This window comes from Rosa rugosa, chromosome 2 (assembly GCF_958449725.1).
Source record: "Rosa rugosa chromosome 2, drRosRugo1.1, whole genome shotgun sequence".
Classification (NCBI taxonomy): Eukaryota; Viridiplantae; Streptophyta; class Magnoliopsida; order Rosales; family Rosaceae; genus Rosa; species Rosa rugosa.
This window is the reverse complement of record NC_084821.1, coordinates 36,323,243-36,344,486: the sequence shown is the minus strand read 5'-3', so window position 1 is coordinate 36,344,486 and position 21,244 is coordinate 36,323,243. Positions and strand designations below refer to the sequence as shown.

Sequence of the window (21,244 nt, the reverse complement as noted above, 5' to 3'; positions counted from 1 at the left end):
CAAAAACATTAAGGCATTTGCTTTCACCTTGTCAGACGGTCCATTGTCTTTGGGGTCGGTAATGGTGGCAGTGTAGTCTCTTGCCACAAAGGCAGTTTCTACATCAGAAACCCAACGATGGTACTCAAGTCCGTCTGAGTCCAAAATGTCAAATTCAGGTCGAGTTGGATCAGCCATCTACATAAACAAGAGAGAAGAAATAAATTACACAGTCATAAAGACATCCACGTGAATTATTTTCCAAACGTATGAATTAGATTTCAAGACCAAGATTCGTAATGGTCACATTTTTTTCGATGCTATGTGAAAATACTTTATCACAGTAAGTGTGTGTGTAGAATGCGCATGAATTTTCATTATCATGGCAAAACGCAATTTTTGTATATTGCATTCTAAAAATAGCCATAGCATATTTAATAATAAATCATAGCAAATAAAGGCATGCATAGGAAAATTATATAAGCGTAAATAAAATAAAACATGCAATATATATGGCATGCTAAAAAAAATATAAGCAATAACATAATGAAAATGCATGTGTACGCATAATTATAAAGCGTAAATGAAATTCACAGAACATGCTTGAAATTTTACTAAACAGTAAAAATATATAAACCATGCTTAAAGATAATCATATAAAACATAAATGACAAAGCATGCTTAAAATGATTAATATAATCTAACTAAACATGCTCGAAAAATTTATAATAAAAGCATAAACAATAAAATATATAGCATGCTCAAGAAAATAAATAATGAGAATCTACCATAGTATGAAATTAAATAAATTAAAGAGAACATACTTGGTTTCAAAAAAATAAAACAATCCTAGCGCACGCGCGTGTTGATGCAGGCGTGCGTAGCGATGTTTTTGGGTTTATGAAACTAGGCCGCTTCCTCTCCCTTTTCAGCAGTGGGCTTTGATCTTTTTTTTTCTTTTTTTCGGGGCCTGGTCTTTTCTTTGGGCCTTCTCTTTTTTCTTTTCTTTTCTTTTTCTGTTTTATTTTTCGTTTCTGGGCCTGCAGGGCCTGATTATTTTTTTATTTTATTTTATTTTATTTTTTTATTTGAGCCGGGTGTATACTTTGGCCCTTCTCTTTTTTTTTTTTTTTAATCTTCTTCCTCTCTTTTTCTCTCTTCCTCCTCCGCCTCCTCTTCTTTCTTCTAGTTTTCTAGTGTGGAGGCAGCGATGCGCTGGGCAAGAGGCCGGTGAAGGCTGGCGGCAGGGCTCGAGCCCCGTCTGTTGCAAGGGCGCGGGGCGCAGGGGCTGGGTTGCAACGTCGGTGCAGGTGGATTAGACTGCTGCTGCAAGGGTGCTAGGTTGCTGCTGCAGGCGGTTGAGCAGATGCTGATGGGGAGGGCTGCCCAGGTGGTTGAGCAGTTGCTGATGGGGAGGGATGCGCAGGTGCGCGGTGGGTGGGGCTCCGGTGTGGGCTGTGATGGCGCGGTGGAGGATCAAGGTGGGGGCACCGAGACGCAGGTCGGCGGGGATACAAGGCTGGCCGCGCCGCTGCTGGGATCTCACACACGGGCCCGTCGTTGCAGGTGGCTTAGGCTACGCAAGCAGGTTGCAGATCGGGGCGGCGCTGGAGGCCCGTGTACTGGGCTAGGCACTGTGGTGCTTGGCCGGAGAGACAGAGATGAGGCCGGTCTAGGGAAATTTTTTTTTTCTTGGTGGCGGCAGAAAAAGAGAAAAAAAATTTCTCTAGGGTTTTGGGGTTTTTTTTTCTGTTGGCTTATTTGCTCTGAGCGTGCTGATAACGTGTTAAAGTAAAATGACAATTGGAATTGGTCTACTCATTTCATTTCATAGTCCCTTTATATAGGGATAGAATTACAACGGAAATATCGATTACATTAATGATACTAAATGCTAATTGATCCGTAATTGTGTTGATTGATGGTAATCATTGATTCCTTGATTCCCTCTCCGTCAGTTGCTTTGACGAAGGCACACAATATGTTTTTCCTTTAACACACACACACACACACACACATATATACACACACACACACACACACACACACATATCTATATATATCAACAATTCACAATTACGTTTTTTCCTTTAAAAAAAATTAAAAAAAAACTTCTAACCTAGGCTCACCGAATTACTATTAGTTAAATAGTCTTTATTACTAATTAATTTTACCATTAGCCAATTAATGTTTTTTTGAGTAAAGGAGGTCAGCCATTTTTATTCAATATGGAAAAAGCAATATTACACAGTGACCCGCCCCAGTAGGGCCGTCAGAAAGAGACACCGCTAAACGTATTACCACTCCACCTATTGAGTGAAGCTCAGGGGGGAGTAAACTAATAAGAATCTGACAATAAAATTTTTCCGCATAATCCATCAGTAGACTCGCTGACAACCTCAGACCAATAATCCCAACAGTTCCTCGCAGGTATTGATCCCAATAAAAATTATAAGGTAGATGCCGAACTGAAAGTCGTCCCGGATCCCATATTTTTATAGAAAAACCACCCGGATCCCAAATCCAGATCCAAAACTTAAAAGTCCACCCAATAAGACTCAGGCCCAAGTCCAAATTATAAACTTGAGCCCAAGCCCAACTAGGTCTTCTCCCTACAATCTGACCAACACTGCCAACATTCACTGCGCCGCCGACTCTCCAAGAAGCTGCCTCTGCACCACCCCGCGAGCTGCGCCGTCTTCACGAGTAGCGCCTTAGTCGGTGTCTGTCGACTGTCCAGAAGAAGTAGACGGAAACTCCTAAGCAATCTCCATCAAATGCAGCCCCACAAACCGGTAACGGAGGTGTCAGACTCGGACGATCCAGCCGGAAAGTCAACCTGCGAACCTGCCTCAACCGATCTACAGCATCCCCAATATGCCTCTCCATCGTCGACACATATAGGTGACGCTACCAGTGTGGCTGCCAGTCATGGTGAAAGAACCCCATCAGAACCCAGTCCAATCGCAACCCTGCCGGAGCCTCAATTCTTAAAGGATAGCGAGGTCCTAAACGGAAATCTGACCTCCATGACGTCGTCAAGAGCCCTGGATCCCAGATCTTCCAGTCACCAGCAGCCGCCAATCTAAATAGGCGATGAACAGAAAACGACCTCAATCTCCAGTTCAAACCAATTTGAGGAGGAGAGAAAACCACTGCCTCAGAATGGGTCAAGGTTCTCGTCTTCTTGGAGAAAAAAGAATAAAAGGAAGAGAAGGCCCGGACCGTACTCAACAGCTGCGACACCAGAGGAAGTGCCGGAAGTTTGCTCCATCGGAGATGGAGGGAGGTGCAGAAATGCCTACCCATGGGCGGCGTTCTCTCTCAAACCCTAAAAGTAAATTTTTTTTTTTTTTTTTTTTTTTGAATCAGAAGAAGGAATTTTATAACAGACCCCTAATGGGGAGGGTTACAATCGAAGTTAAGCACATCCAAAATACAGTCTGGTGCGTCATCAATCCACAAGGAAGGACTACTTGCTTCATAAGCAATATTGGCTAGGCGATGTGCCACAGCATTACAAGTTCTTGGTGCATAACGAATAGTGACCATTGGCATAGTCTGCATGAGTATTTTGATATCATCAATTAAGCCTCCCTCAAGCAATCTCTCATGGTTTGCATTCTGGATATCCAAAGTGGCCTGTAGACAATCAGTTTCGATCACGACCTGCTCGGTTCGCATCTGTTGCAGCAGTTGAAGACCTTGCTGAATGGCTACCAGTTCTACCTGCTTGGTTGACGCCATGTGTATCACAGGTGTAGCCACCGCTGCTCGGAAGCTGCCATGAGAATCCCGAAGGACTGCGCCAATACCCCCTGCAGTCCGATTCGGTAGGAAACTGCCGTCCACATTTAACTTCCAGTGGCCCTCCTCTGCAGGCTTCCATCGTTGACTCCCGCAAGTTCGTGGCTTACAAACATTGTGCCTAGCCTTTCGATACTCCTCCAACCATGATAAAGAGCTTAGAACCAGGTCATTAGCTGTTCGACATGAATTGTTCCATAACTTGTTAATTCTGTTTTTCCACATGGACCAAATCACCATCATCAACTTATCAAAGAGATCAGAATTGAGGTGAATGGCACGTTCCAACATCCATTCCTTAAAATTGATATGTGGAAGCAAAGTGGACTTTAGATGAAAAGGAGGAGATGAAAGAATAGACACTGCAGTAGGACATTGACAGAAAATATGTGCATTATCTTCCAATCTGTGAGTGCATAAAATGCAGTTCACCTCCCCGGTATATCCTTTCGATACAAGCTTGGCTCTTGTAGGTAACAAATTATGACATGCTCGCCATAAACATATATGCACTTTACCCGGAACCCTTGCCTTCCACAACTTCTTCCACAACTCACTGTAGGGATCACCGCTCGAAGAGGAGGCTAGGACATGATCAAGGACCGAAGCTCGTGCTATCCAGTACGCTGACCGGACAGAGTAAAATCCATGCTTCTCCGGTTTCCAGCTGATTGTATCATGCAATACCCTAAGACTTAGGGGAATGCACAAGATCTTGGCAGCCACCTCATGAGTAAAAAGTGCTGCAAGTATGGGGACATTCCACGAGCTTGTGGATGGATCAATAAGTTCTGAGACATGAGTTAGAGGACAATTGGGCGGTTTCTGGACAAGATACTGTGGGCAGTGAGGAATCCAATTGTCATGCCATATGCTGATCTGAGAACCATCACCTACTCTCCATTGGATTCCCGCTTTTAGCACCTCTCTACTATTCAGAATGCTTCTCCACGAGAAAGAAGGAGAGTCACCCATTTCGGCCTCCCAAAATGAACACAGAGGATGGTATCTAGCTTTGTAAATCCGAGCTATCAAAGAATCAGGGTTAGACACTAATCTCCAACCTTGTTTAGCAAGCATGGCCAAATTGTATGCATATATGTTTTTAAAACCCATACCACCCTCCTGTTTTGTAAGACACAATTTTTCCCAACTCCTCCAATGTATTTTTTTCTCTTCATCCGTATCACCCCAGAAGAAAGATGCACAGAGCTGATGGATATCATCACAAAGGCCTTTCGTCAACAGGTACCAATTCATAGAATACAGAGGCATTGTCTGAGCAATTGCTTTTATTAAAATCTCCTTACCAGCAGAGCTAAGAATCTTTGCTTTCCAACTTACAAGCTTCTTTGTGAGTCTCTCTTTGATATACTCAAAAATAACTGTCTTCGATTTCCCAATTCTCATAGGCAGTCCCAGGTATCTGTCATGCTCCTTGACACATTTGACCTCCAGAATGGATGCCAGTTCAAGTTGTCTAGGAGGAGGCACATTATTGCTGAAAACTACGCTACTTTTCTGAAAGTTCACCTTCTGCCCTGATGCTCGTTCATACACATTTAGGATATGTCTAAACTGAACACATTCCTCATTTGTAGCAGTGCCAAATAGAATACTATCATCTGCAAAGAATAGATGATGGAGTGTGGGAGCTTGAGGGCACATTTTGAGTCCCTGGATCACATCATGCCTGACAGCTTGAGATATCAAAGAAGATAGTCCCTCACTACAGAGAATAAACAGATAAGGTGACAGGGGATCACCCTGCCTTATTCCACGAGTAGGGATAATTTGAGGAGTTGGTTCGCCTTGAATAAGTATGGAGTATCTCACAGAGGTTACACAAGTCATGATTATTCTTATCCACTGTTCCGCAAATCCCAGCTTGGAGAGAATTTTCTGTAGGAAAGTCCATTCAAGGCGGTCGTAGGCCTTACTGATATCCAATTTGAGAGAAAAGAAACCTGTTTCTTGATGCTTCAATTTATACAAAAAGTGAGCTGCCTCATTTGCCACTAACGTGTTATCAGAAATGAGACGACCTGGTACATATGCACTTTGCAATGGGGAGATAATGTCTGGCAACAACAACTTAAGTCTGTTGGCGACAACTTTTGAACTAATCCTGCAAACCACATTGCATAACGCAATGGGCCTAAAGTGAGTTGCGTCCTTGGGATCCTTTAACTTTGGTATAAGACATAGATGAGTGAAGTTGGACTCTGGCCACATTTCTCCATGTTCAAGTAAAGATCGGACTGCAGTACAAACATCATTACTCACAATATCCCAAAACTTTTGAAAGAAGAAAGGCGACATACCATCCGGTCCCGGGCTCTTGGAAGGATGCATTCGAAAAAGGGCCCGTTTGATTTCTTCATCAGAGTATGGCCTTAATAGTTCCTCATTCATGTTAGGTGTGACCTTTACGGGGGTAGCTTCCATGATTTGAGCAATGGCCTCATCATCAGTCCCCTCCGTGGAGAATACCTGTTTAAAATACTGCAGTAGAAGCCTTTGTATTTCGGTAGGTGCTGACTGCCATTGACCAAACTCATCACACAGCCCTTTGATATTATTTTTACACTTTCGATTGGTGGCTCTTCTATGAAAAAAAGCCGAATTCCGGTCCCCGTCTTTAAGCCACAGGGCCTTCAATCTCTGTCTCCAATATTTCTCCTGCTGAGAGAGGAGTTGACTGTACTGAACATGCAACTGCCTTTGTACCTCATACTGGGCTGGAGAGAAAGGCTGCTTCATGATGTCATTCAGTTTTTCTTGGATCACACGCATCTCGCCTTTTTGTTTATTGAAGTCAGATTAGTGCCATTCCATAAGCCGTTTGCCCGCACATTTAATTTTGTGTCCCAATTGCCTTAAAGCATTGCCAGTGGTAGGTTGTGCCCACTCTTGGGTGATAATCTGGTCACACTCTTGTCGGCCATACCAAGCTTCCTCAAAACGAAATCTGCGTTGGATTTTACCCCGTGCTAAACGCTCATCACTAACTTCAATCAAAATAGGAATGTGATCTGATTCAGACGGGGGTAGGGTTACGGCACGACTGAAGGGAAATCTGGTCCTCCACTGCATGGATTGGAACCCCCGATCCAAACGCTCCTTTGTAAACCTATTTGACCATGTAAACCTGCTTCCTACAAATCCCATATCGATAAGACCACATACTGACATAGTTCTACGAAACCTTGCCATCGCTGCAGCTGCTCTAGGAGGGCCTCCAGATTTATCCGCGTTGGACATGACCTCATTGAAATCCCCTGCCATTAGCCAAGGCAGTGAGCAAGGTTGAGCAGCAAGGGTTTCAATGAGGGACCAAGTTCGATTCCTTCCATCCCTGGCTGCCACCCCGTATATACCAGTAAATCGCCACAAATCAGTTCCTGGTTTCCCAACTTCTGCATCAATATGATTCGGGGAGTATGTGCGAATGTCAACATGGGTCTCGTCACTCCACAACAACGCAAGTCCCTGAGAATCATTCTCATGAGGCACACAAAAACCCCCTTTAAAACCCAGTTTCCTGGTGAGCGAGTCAATCAAGTTCTTCGGTGCCCAGGTTTCTGACAAGAAAATAAGGGTAGGTTTTTTGGCTTGTACAATGTCTACAAGCGCACTCTGGGTTTCGAGATTAACAATCCCCCTACAATTCCACACCAGTACGTTTCCTTGATGCATTGTGAGATCACAACAGTGCCAGACAATAGCACGGCTTTGGTGGCCACACTAGGGTTTCGGCGGCCTTAGGGTTTTTTTTGGCCTTCCAGTAAAGTTGAACCAAGAAAATAATAACTCCCTAAAAGTAAATATAGTATTTATTATTAGCCAATTAATGTTTGATTAATGCTTAATTATCAATTGACAGTTACATTCTTTCTTATTAAAAACAAAAACCTTCTAACCTAGGCTCACAGAATAGTATTAGTTAAATAGTCTTTAATACTAATTAATTATATCATTAGTAGTTTCATTAACCAAATATAATTATTTTTACATGCATTTTATGACACCACAATAATTAATGTAAAAATAGATCATTTTTGTTTTACACGTATTAACTACTTCACGTACAACTTGTTATTACTGCTTTTTGAACTAATTTGCAAATGTTACACAATGTGTTATAATATAGGTAAACCATTATATTTTGACTAGAACCATGTATGTACTCATTGGTGTAATGAAGTTCTCCCTTGCATAATTAAAGTAATATAGTGTAATTTCCATCGTCGAAGTGGTAATTACTTTCAGTCGACATAATTTACCACAAACTATAACAATTGATGTAAAAACAATAGCGTTACCAAACTAAATTTATCCCATATTGTGTAATTTCCTTTGTTGATGATGATAGCTTTACCAAACTAAATTTATGCCTCAACGGTACTGAGGAAACACATTTATTACTTCACAAATGTCAGGATTAATAACTGTTGCATGTGCTTTTGCTTATATTGAATATACAAATGGTCTTGCCTCTAGACTTCAAGATTTTCTATTCAGGTTTCTTTTCTCATTGGAAAAAAAGAAAAAGAAAAAAAACTAAAACTGTTGCATGTACAACATTAAGTCTTTTTTTCATCCTCAGCTGAATTAATTTAGAATCTAAATTCACACTATCTAATTTGCAGTCCACACTTCTTTAGATTTTTTAAGTTGAAGTTTTTATAAAAAAAAAATAATAAAATAGAAATTACTAAAAATAAAATTTAAGTTTATAAAAAAAAAAGAAACATGAGAGCTACGAACTGTAAAATTAGAAGTGTGAATTTCAATGGAGAATTTAATATAATACAATAAAGGCTTAGAACATTTAGGACGTTAGTGATATCGGCATGGAGAACAAAGATAATGAAAAATAAGACTTTTTTTTTTTTTTTTGAAATGAAGACGACAAACTATATTAAGTAATATTGAAGGTTACATGGAGCGATGCAAAAACATCGAAAGAAAATAAGAAAGCATAACAAGATGCACAGACGCATCTATAACGAAGCAAAAATAAAGCAGGATAAGACTTCATTAAGTACAAATTAAATAAAATTACTTCATTTATACAACAAGAGTTCACACTATATATAATAATCTTATAGATTTAAAACTATAGGGAAGAAACACGAGTTCACACTATATATAATAATCTTATGGATTTAAAACTATTGGGAAGAAACACAACTGTCTCTGCTTCCATCCAGTAGCTTGTTCTAATTAAAGAACACACTCAAAACGAAAGCAAAATTAAACCCATAGAAAACAACTAAGACAAGAGTAGCATGCATGGTTCAATATACAATACACCAGCAATATAACATATGACCCGACTATATTGCGACGACGAGAGAATATTTCACTCGAGATGCCCATATTACTTACCCACAAGCATTTTTACTTAGGGTATGCCTATGATAGGGATGAAAGGAACATAGAAGCTAGAAGGTGCCAAACCCCACTCTGGCGGCAGAGGTAGATCGACGGTCTTGGATGAACCAAACTCGTTCTTGGCTTTACAAGCCGCTTGATCTTTGATACTCAAGGGGCATGATGTGGAGAAACCAAGAGGAGTGGAAATGGTGTAGGAGTTAGAGTCATGGGTCTTCACAATCTTGGATACCACGACCTTCCTTGAGACATAGAGCTGGTTTGTACCTCCAAGAATCTTGGCAAGGCAGTGAAGAGCTGCGGGAGATTTCGAGTCGTCGGATGGGAGCTTAGCCTCGAAAGATCCGTCAGCTTCTGTGGTTGCCATAGACAGCTTCTTGACTTGAGCACACTTCACTAAAACCTTAATACCTGAAAATGAAACCAGAAAACAGTTAGAATTGGTCTACTCTAGAAACGTCCATTAAAATGTTTCACACTTCACTACTTGGATATATAGTGTTTCTTCGAAATTCATAACCCAGAAAGCACTTTTAGCTCTCTTCTATGGCTTCCAAAAGTGCTTTAAAGTACATGAATATAAGTTTGGCTAGGCAAAGTGGAAGAAAACTATGTTTATATATAATTACTTGCAAAGGATATTTGAACCTGAAAAATCATAATTCTTGTGGCAATCGAGGCAAGTGACTTTGGCCTTCAGAACTTGGCCATTGGAGAGCTCAAAGCTTGCAAGAGACAATGCAAAGAGAAGTGTTGGGAGGACCAAGCCGGACAGAGCAGCCATTGAAGAAAATTACACACAGTGCAGAACCAAGTACTCCACAAACTTGATATGAACAAAAGATGACTCCAGTGCAGCTTATATAAATAGGGAATCAGAACAAGACCATAATAAATGGAAAGCCCCAGTAGGTGAGTTTTCTAGTTGGTGATGATCAAATGCTTTCACCTATTTTCCCAAGAGGGATTTATTACACCGGCCAGCTCAGATATTTTGTGGTTTTTTTTTTTTTTCTTTTTGTTACCTTCTTCATCAGATTAGATATATGAGATATGTAACAATCTATGAACTAATTAGCGGTATGAGGTCAGACACCATAAGAAATGGGACTCTTCACCCTAGCTAGCACACATTTGAACCTTTGGTCCTGATTGACACACTTCAAATTTATTTTACGTCAGTCATATGCTTTACTTAGTCGGCTGTGTATTTTCCATGATCAGCCCCAGTAGACTTAGTTAAGCTAAAATATGCATCCAGGAGTATATGTGCTCTACTCTGTGGTGTAGTTCATTCAGTCAAGTCCTAGCAGTTTATATGGGTAACTTCTTAAAACATTGCTTTCCTGGCCCCTTTCAACACAGATGATAGTGTTTATAATTTGCCGGTCCGTATATAAACAATTTCAACTTATCAAACTACAAAAAGAAAGGAAGGGAAAAAAGAAACATGGCAACTATAAATTGACTAATGTAAATCATGATTATCCATTTGGAGGTAGCTTGCTATCTGTAGGATCCCCAAAGAAGCAATCATATTTATTTTTCAACTCAAGACAAAAAAAAAAATCCCACACCCCAAATCCACCAATGCATCGGATTTTAATGGGTGCACTACTCCATTATATATTCTCTTTTTTTTTTTTCTTTTTTTCTTTTTTTCTTTTTTTCTTTTGTTCTTTTGTTCTTTTTTAGAACATTAATTTCACTGGAGTCTGGTGGTTGATGTACCTTTGACTTAGGTAATTTACCTGCTGCTCGTCGATGAAAGCATCGAACTGCAGCACTGTCTAGCTCATATATAGCTAGTCTCCTATACGATCTCTTATTGTCACACAACAATCTGATAATCGATCGATATGGTCAAAGCGAGCTCCTACTTGAGCATACTCCTGTAAGTAAAGAATTTTCTTAGGTACCCGGGTGTTTGCCATACACTTATTTTTTAAATATTTTGGACCATTGGATTATATTTAATGGTCCAAAATATTTAAAATTTGATAACCTATTTAGCCCTTAGCCAATTAACGTTTGATTATCAATTGACATTTATGTTTTTTTTTTCTAAAAAAAATAATAAATAAAAAAAAACCTTCTAACCTAGGCTCACCAAATTACTATTAGTTAATAAGCTCAGAGTCTTCCTAAAGTCATGTATTAAATACGACTAGCTCTGCTAGGGTTTGAGAAACTACCTCTTGCGGCGGCTTCTCGTATCTCCTCATTGCTTGTCAATGGTGGCCATGGTGGCCTCTAGGCTGCTTATTCTCCTTCTTTTTGCTTTGGGTAGCGATGATGTTGTGATGGTGTTAGGTTTTGGTGATATTTCTGTTGCGGATGTGGGTATTGCAATTGGGGTTGGCGGCGTTGATTGCGTGGTATGCTCGGTGATAACCTGAGGTGGATTTGGTCGAGATGGGGTCTCGGTTGCTCGGATTGCAGAGTGGATGAAGGAGCCCGGAGATCTGAGCGCTCCATGTGCATGGTTCTTGATCGCGATTGTGGGCGATGGGACTAGTTTGGGTGTGCCCGACTCTTGGGAGGATTTGACGACGGCGAGCATGACGGTGGGGAAGGTTTCGGATATGTACTCTCATGTGGAGGGTGCTGGTAGCTTGAACGCTGGCAGCAGCTTGTGCTGCAGCAGTAGTGGCAGATACGACGACGGGGGTGGCTGTTCAAGCAGTGACATTGCCATCTGTGGCGGTGTTGATTCTAGGGCTTGGGTGTGTGGCGGCTCAACTGCTAGGGCTTCAAGTGGGCTGAGTGTTTGGGCTCCAAACAAGATATTGGGCCTAATATGGGCACAATTGGGTCCTGGTTTTTTATTTTTTATTTTCATTTTAAAAGTGGGCTTTCTTATTTTTTATGAGGAGGCTTTAGTTTCTTTTCTGTCTACTTGAGTAGAAAAGATCGCAAAGTGAAGAGAGACCCTGTTGGGCTCCGATCCGTTGGGGCGTTTTATTAATTTCTCAGGGCTCTACTTTTCTTTGTTTGGGCTTAATCCTAGAAGGTGGGTGTACTAGGAGATTACTAGTTTGGTTTGCTCTTTTAGTTAGGGTTGGCTTTGTAGTAGTTTCTACGGAACGGTTCTTTCTGTCGCCCCCATAGGGGGGGGGATCGTTTTTGTACTGCTTGCTGAGCTGCATAATGGATGACCTCTTCTATTCAAAAAAAAATTACTATTAGTTAAATAGTTCTTATTACTAATTAATTTTATCATTAGCCAATTAATATTTGATTAATACTTGATTATCAATTTACAATTACTTTTTTTCTATATTAAAAACAAAACCTTCTTACCTAGGCTCACGTAATTAGTATTAGTTAAATAGTCTTTATTACTAATTAATTATATCATAAGCACCGGTGATCTCCTCAGAAGCGTTTTGTGATCTCCTTCGATCTCAGAAAGGATAAGAACAAAGTGATCAAGGGTGGACCATGGTATTTCAATAAAGCACCGGTGCTTTTGCAGGATTACGACGGATTGTCATCGATCCAGGCTGTCAAGATGGAAACCCTATTCTTCTGGGTGAAGATCACGAACATTCCACCGGCTTTGGAGGTTAAGGAAACAATTATCAATGTGGCGTCCATTGCGGGTCGTTTTCTGGAACTAGATCAGAAATTGTTTGACACTTCTGGCAAAATTCGAGTGCATGTTGCCCATGAGATCACAAAACCATTCATTCTGAAGAAGACCCTCAAGTTGGCACCGGGTGTGGTTGAGGAAATAGCCTTCTTCTTTGAAAACCTCATTGGAAGATGTCGCAAATGCAATCTGATCTTCCATGCCAATGGGAGTTGCTTGGTTGCTACTCCACCAAAAACTGATCCCTCCACTGCTGCTCCTCCACGCTTGGATCTGGTGAGCCCTTTTCCTGGCTTCAAGGAGCATTTTTTTACTCATGGAATGTTTAAGTTTCAGGGATCCCAACTGCATATGCCTCCGGTTGCCAGAAACCTATTTGGTAACATGGACACCCCTAGAGGTCGTCGACCTCTTGTTATCAAGCATGCACAACTGAGATAGAATATGACACAAGAGGACGAGGAGGCAAATCAGACATTGGCACTGGTACCTGTGGACAGTGAGCGTACTGTGAAGAGGAGCAGACCTGCCTCCCCATTCACATCTCCAAAAAAGCTAAAGTTCTTCTTTGAGGAGCTACAAAGCAACAGAGAACGGGAAGCAACAACCAAGAAAGTCAAGGTACCTGAGTTTTCGTCCAAGATTACGGCCAAATCTCTGGGACTCATTGAGACTCCGGGAGGCATGTTGGTTCCAAAAGAGGTGATGATGCCTCTTGCAACAATATCCAGTGAAGCCGCCAAGATGGAGAACAGTAGTATCAAGAAGAAAAGGGGTCGACCTCTTGGAGCAAAAAACAAAAAACCATCTAATAAAAAGGTCCCTGCTGAGGAAGTATTGAGTCTCTTGTACTCGAAGAAATCTCCTAGCCCGAGCAGTAAGGGCAAGGAGAAAGTTTAGTTTTGTTATGAACTATGCCTATTACTATGTCCTAGTTTTATCGTAGTTAATAGGCTTGCTTTAATAAGTGAGCACTGCATGTCAAATGACTGGTCTAGCACTATGTACCATGTGTTATCTCCACAACCTCTTGCCTATCTGTAAATGGTAGCGGAGGGGTATGTAATGGCCTTTCTGGCTTGAGTTTTGAGTAATACAATCATTGATGGATTGATTCAAAAAAAAAAAAAATTTAATTAATTAATTATATCATAAGTAGTTTCCTTAACCAAATATAACTCTTTTTACATGCATTTTACGACAACCACAACCATTAATGTAAAAATAGATAATCTTTGTTATAGATGTAGTAACTACTTCACGTACAACTTGTTATTACTATTTTTTGAACTAAATCACAAATGTTACCACAATGTGTTATCATATAGGTAAACCATTATATTTTGACTAAAACCATGTATATCCTCATTGGTGTAATGAAGTTCTCCCTTACGTAATTAAAGTAATATATTGTGTAATTTCCATCGTTGTAATTACTTTCATTCGACGTAATATACTAAAAACTACAACAATTGATATAAAAATGATACTTTTTGTTCTAATTATAGTAATTGCTCCACCTACAACCTATATACTAGTTTATGGACAATTTAACAAGTGTGACAACAAATTTATTGTCAGAGTGGTAAATCTTTATGTTTTTATCATTAATAAAATGATTACTTCAATGACCATGCATTTTACCATTGTCACGCCCCGAATTTTGAATAAGTAAATTCAAATCCGAAACGCGATAACTTAACCAATGCCCAAAATACTTAGAAACTTTTTTCAAATAAAAATGAGCAACAACAAACGTCAATAAGGACTAGATCACTTAAGTCGAATATCACATCAACCAGTGTATACAAAACTCTAGAGAACTGCTATACAAATGTACACGCTCGCTAGGAGCATACTAAAAACAGCAGCACACTAACAAAAATAGGTTCTGAACCTACACTGCTGCAACCACGCCCTTGTACTCAGCCCTGGTGGTCCTCACCTGCAGGAATAACCGCTATACCATAGAATAGTGCACCGGGATTGAACAAAACAAACCCGGTAAGTTTTTTAAGCCCGTATGAGTAAACTCAATTAAGGTGACTCACATCACTCATGCTTATAATTTCTCAACTCGTGAGATAAATTAAAGCAACAACATTTAACCCACAAATTACCACCAAACATACAATCACTCTAGGTAACAATTAGTAATCCCTGCATATAGTTAGTTCAGGAAATCACATTAAAACAAACAATAGAAATCATATAAATCCCTGCATGGAGTTTAGTTCAGGAATTTACATTAAAACAAACAATACAAAAAACAGTAATCCCTGCATATAACTTAGTTCAGGAGATTACATAAAATTCAACAATAAGAAGGAAAAGGAAGAGGAAAATAAACGAAGAAGTCAAACAACTCACACTAAAGTCAATGATCAGCCATCAACTCCAAACTAAAGTCGATAGTCGATGTTCACCCATCGACTTTGACTAAAGTAGATGATCACCCATCAACTCCAAATACTCCTTTAATACAATTACATCAATCACTCACATGATGAATTGTATACCGCTACACTCATACAATTACATCAATCACACACATGATGAATTGTATACCGCTACACTCATACAATTACATCAATTATCGCCACTTTGGTACTACTGTATAAACTATCGCCACTTTGGTCACCACTTTGGTACTACAATATAAACCATTGCCACTTTGGTACTACTTTATAAACTATCGCCACTTTGGTCGCCACTTTGGTATTACAATATATTTAATCACACTCTCAAACACAACTTCACCAATGTCACACCATCCAATATATATATTCCACGTAAATATATATATACGTAGTCATTCACACAGGAATGACCACTAATACCAACTATAGTTTTATAAATTATTCTTCTCGAAAATCATTTTATATCAAAACATTGTTTTAACCTACCCATGAACCGTTGTCGATAAAGTTCATATATTTTAAAACAAATCATTTATTTCGATAAATACGATTTTTCATGCTAACAATTAAATATACTAAATTAAAACGTAACTAAATTATCAACCGAAACACCGTAAGATTTACTCACCTCAAATCCAGCTGCGTCTTCTCAACAGCCCAAAAACAATGATCCGTAATCGTCCACCTATCGATCCGTCAATCACCTAATCAAACACGATCCTAACTTAGTCCACGAATCGAAAACGATTATATTTCGAACTCCATTTGCCCTAAAATTCAGAAAGTAATCCCGATTGAGACAAAACTTCATCCGAGACCACTCGAGGTCTCCGGAATAATTATACGATCCAAATACCAAAACTACAAGTCAATCAGATGACCAAATCCTCACGGATCGAAAACCGAAACGAATCGAAAACCCTAAAACCCTAACATGCATCAACTTTCTCCAAAATAACCTTATAATATATCAAAACGACCGTATCGATGCGTAGATGCATAAACTGAAAACAGAACACAAAAATATGGTCTGACGCGTCGCCACAAGTGGTGGTTCAGATTGTGGTCAACCAAGGCGGTCAACGCCGGATCAACCACCTCCGATGCCAAAGTCATCAACTACAAACTTGTTCAAAATGAAGGGATGAACCACTTTCATACAAGGAGCTAAGTGAGATTCGGTCTAGACGTCCTAGATCAAGCCTGGAAGTTGGATCAATCTCGTGCGTCTGATCAGATCCTAGATCGAATCAGGGACGTCGAAAACTTCAAACCTTGATCTACCACTGTACACTCAAAATTATGGTACAAGGAGGATATGAGGATGATCAGGAGGAGGAGGACAACCCAAAACTGAGAGGATCGGCCCGTGCAACGCCGGCGTGGAGGAGAACCGGCCGGGTCGGGTTTAGGGCTCGGTGAAGGGCTTCGATCTAGCCCTGCGTGCGGCGGCGGTGCAAGGTGATGGCAGGGAGCGGCTGGGCGGCTCGAGGCGAGCTTGGGGATGGCCGGGTCGTGGCTGGAGGATGCACGACAGCGCCGCTGGCGTCGGGTTGGGTCGAGCGGGTTTGCCGCGTGGGAGAGGAGAGAGAACGGAGAGTTTGGGGGAGGAAAATATAAAAAGGGAAAAGTTTGGGATTTATGAAATAATCTGGATTTTTTTGCTATTTATAGAAATTTCCCAAATTTTCAATCCATCATAACTTCTTCATACGAACTCCGATTTTCGCGTTCCGCATGTCCACGAACTCGTATCGACGCGCTCTACAACTCTCGTGAAGGAAGTTTTCGGAGAAACCCAACGTATAAAAAATCAATCTTTGCCACCCCCCTAAAACCATATTCTTCGACTAATAATTCGTCCGAAACACTTCCGCTCCATTCACGAGCCACGAAATCGTCCAATAACCACTAATTAAATTCCGAAAATCCTCGGAAAATAATTACAAATTTCCGGGGCATCACAACCACAATCCACGTCAATTGATGTAAAAGTGGTAATTTTTGTTCTATTTGTAGTAATTACTCCACCTAAAAGAGCATATTTAGCAATGCTAGCTATTTTTGAGTCAAATTTTAGCCAAAGTAGCTGAAAAGTTATTTTAGCTAGCCACTTTAGAAATACATCTGCATCAATGCTCTCTATTTTAGCTAGTTTTGAATTTATATTATTTTTTAAATGAAGATTAAATAGTTTAAATGTATTTGTAAATTACATAAAATAACTTAAAAGGAATGTTTTAAATTATAGAGAGCCTCATCTCGCTCTCTATATTTAGGAGCGAAATAACTAAAAGTTATAATAGAGAGTCACTTAGGAGTCTGGTGCAGCTGCTAAAATAGATAAAAAGCTAAACATGCTTTCCAAAATAACTAAGGAGCCAAAATAGAGAGTCTGCTAAAGATGCTCTAATGTACTAGTTTATGGACAATTTAACGAGTGTGAAAACAAATTTGTTGTCACAGTGGTAAATCTTTATGTTTTTATCATTAATGAAATAATTACTACAATGACTACACATTTTACCACAACCCCCAACAATTGATGTAAAAGTGCTAACTTTTGTTCTATTTGTAGTAATTACTTCGAAAACTACATCATTTACAAGATTATCAACCATTTTACAATTCTGACAACATTTGTGTTATCAACATGGTAAAATTAATATTAGACCAAAAGTACTCAGTATTGTAAAGAGGTTCTCCATTTGATAATTAATGTTCTCCATTTGATAAAAGTTGTCCAACTATGATATTTACATCTTTGACCACTCAATTATAATAACCAGAATAAGTGTGGTCATAAGTCGTAATTTTAGTTGTACTAGGTGTAATTTATTATTTTGACAATATTTGTTACATGTTTCTGAACAATATTCCATATCAAGATACAATGTGTTGTTAATATGGTAAATTTTATTTTTAAAAATGACACATATCAACATTTAAGTAGATAACCTGTTAACAAATTCAGTATGTTTCCACTACATTAATTTATTAAAAAAAAGTAAAAAAATAAGGATATGACCTACATCAAGGTACCCTAGACAACCCCAGAGCATGCATACTCCTGAAAAGATGGTCTTCAGGTTTCGGAAGCCTAGTACATAAATACAAGAAGAACAAAAAAAAGATATATACAAAAAGAATGAAAAACAATATCAAGTCTAGCTAATCGCCAATCGTAGAGGGAAAAGATTTTTAACAACCACGAGCAGAATGTATATATCCATCTATATGGATACTACTTGGTAGTATATCTGTCTAGGTAGAAGCTAGCTTGTACTTTTATTGATGGCCAGGTTGGGCACCACCACGAGAAATATGCAATTAAGCAAGGCAGTACTGTCTGTGACCACCATCGAAGAAAATAGGAAATGTTTGTTGAAAATCTGACCACCATCGAAGAAAATATGAAATGGTTGTTGATGATGGGTTTCCTTCAGTCCAGATATTCAATATTAATTGACACCACAATTTTTCAACGAACGTACTCTCAACTAGAACACATCCTCTGTGATCCACCTCAATAACTCGATCAATATTATCGGTCTCTTGGCTTCAATGTTACATCTCTTACAATACATCTGTATAACAGAGTTAAGAGGTACCCACCCATGTGGTGGATTCTACTTTATACTACGACTCGATCTCTGCAAACATCTTATATGGATGTGGTGTTAGCTAGTTCACGTGATAGAGGTGATCAGAGAATATCTTACTATCTAGGACTCTTCATTGTGGTGTTTATTAAAAGCCGGAAAATGCCATGAATTAATCTCTACGTACAAATAGAGCCAGTCTACCACGGTATTGAATAAGTTTATCATGACAAAACGACACATTAATATAGCGTATGGCCGGACTTGAGATTTTGAGGCTTGAGGCGAAAAATAAAAATGGGTCTACATTTTTTATAGAAAAGAAAAAAAATATATTTACAAAAAAGATATTGAAAAGAAAAATAAAAAAAATTGGAAAGAATAATAAATACACAACTCAAAGGGAATTCAAACCTAGACTAGGGGTAACATAAAAGAAAGGAATGCAACTTGACATACTACGGTCACACCATCTCATTTGTGTGACGTCCCTATAATAAAACGACACGTGGAAACCTAAGTGTAGTCACCTAACGTTTTCACTTTTGCCGTCAAATTTTTTGTTCTTTTTCTTTTTCTTTTGTCGTCTACATTTGTCCTCCTATTCTTCCATTGCATACCTATCAACGAAGTCTGCAACTCTACCCAGCAAACATGTTATATTTTGTTATCTAATTAATTCAATGATGGATGAATGTTTTTTCCATCATTAGGTCATAACTATATTTGGGAAAACCCCATGGTCGGTGTTTGAGCCCAAAACAGTCCGCATAGCTTTTACTTGAAATAAATCAAACTAATTCTTCCATATAAACATGGGAGAAATCTCCAGCCTCATAAGCGACGATTTGGGGAACAACATCAGCATGAATTGGATCACTTCGACTCATGGCCATAGTGACCAACCGACCCCAACCCACCCACCGGGAATTAAAACCCTGCTTTGGTGGATTTAAAAATTTGTGTTAGCAGATCCCATCATCTTCTACAATCACAAGTAATTTACACCTCGATGCAGACCCATTTATGGACCTTTAGATTAACAATTGATAGAAATGCGGTGTTCATGGAGAGCAAAAGGTTTCTAAAATAAAGACTAATGGTAGAGTTAAGAACAGTAGAAGAACCATGCTGGAAATAGAAGAGCTTGGTGTTTCAGTCCTTCAAGATTTGCATTAACAGAGAAATATATAGTAGAAAACGTGCCGTAAGACGGCAAAAAAGATATAGATGACTAAACCGTAAGGGTCCACGTGTCATTGTTTTATAGGAACGTCACACGAATGAAGTGGTGTGACCGTAGTATGGAAAAATTTCTCGCCAAGTAAAACCAATCTTATTGTTTAGTAAGAAAACATACATTTTATTTACTTAATAATTTTTTTAAATAACCCAGAAAAAAAAAAAATTGGCCCGACGAGATACTGGACCTGAAATAGCTGACTCACTGACATGAGGTCAGGTCCGGCTCTGAGCGTAAACGAACTATGGGGTCAATTGCAACTGATATAATTAATTACTTTTGAATGCTTGTAACTTGCAAGTTAAACTTAAACCTTAAACAACGATGAGCCGATTATCGCAAACAAATTAAAGATGGGGAGACATATTACGTAACATTAATTCCATTACACCATCGACCATCAAGCATACAAAATAATCCCGGCAATGATGCTGCACCAACTGATAGGTACGTCGAAGAATACAGTTGAAGAGGATGAAAAAATGGCATTCTTCAAGATCAGATCAATCTATAGAATTCAAGTTCATGCACATGAAGTTGAAGCTGAAAACGTCAACACCTGGAATGATATGAGCTGCACCACCGCAAAGGATAATAAATGAAATCACGACAGGGTTAATTAGCAGCAGTAGCGGGGCACAACCAACTTAGGCTGGAATGAATTAATGCGATTTCCACTTTCAGAGGTTGGTCAGACCACTTTAACGGTGGAGGTTGAACGTCCTCGTCTACACATCAAGATCTCATCTGTTTGCTTCATGTTTTACATACACAACTGTCATTGTTTAGGTATAATTAATTAGCTCGTTGGACTTGCCGGGCTACTAAATTGGATCCTAGATTCTGTAATGAAACTGCAGCGACTTGCTACCTAAAACTTGCTTCGGCCATTACTTAACGCCATCACAGCCACCACCTACTATGAAGTGAAGTTCGTCACCGAAGTAGCGGAGTGAAGTCTGCACCTGTAAGAAACTGTGTGTTGCATTTGCATCTTAAACCGTCTCGTTACAGCTTAATATGCACATGCTCAGTTCTCATATTCGCCTCCATACATGGTGTGTCATAACTACCTTTGTCGACATTACACTGGTTTGCCTGGGGATACATTTATATATATGAGTGCACCATTTGATTAGCTTGAGTGGTTCAAGCTTCAATTAGAATGCTCGTATTACAGAGAAGTGTACAACGTATA

The 21,244-nt window shown here is 39.4% G+C and overlaps 2 protein-coding genes across 2 annotated transcripts; both read right to left on the bottom strand.

The window, feature by feature from the left end:
• Positions 1-6,609: 6,609 nt before the first annotated feature.
• On the bottom strand, positions 6,610-7,485 carry LOC133730693 (uncharacterized). Its single transcript, XM_062158239.1, has one exon. It carries the CDS (start codon positions 7,483-7,485, stop codon positions 6,610-6,612), a length of 876 nt encoding a protein of 291 aa, XP_062014223.1.
• Positions 7,486-8,809: 1,324 nt separating this feature from the next.
• LOC133733976 (uncharacterized) lies at positions 8,810-10,035 on the bottom strand. Its single transcript, XM_062161637.1, has 2 exons — positions 9,835-10,035; positions 8,810-9,597 (listed from the first exon to the last, which is right to left on the bottom strand). Exons 1-2 carry the CDS (start codon positions 9,968-9,970, stop codon positions 9,197-9,199), a joined length of 537 nt encoding a protein of 178 aa, XP_062017621.1. The 5' UTR covers positions 9,971-10,035; the 3' UTR covers positions 8,810-9,196.
• Positions 10,036-21,244: the final 11,209 nt, after the last annotated feature.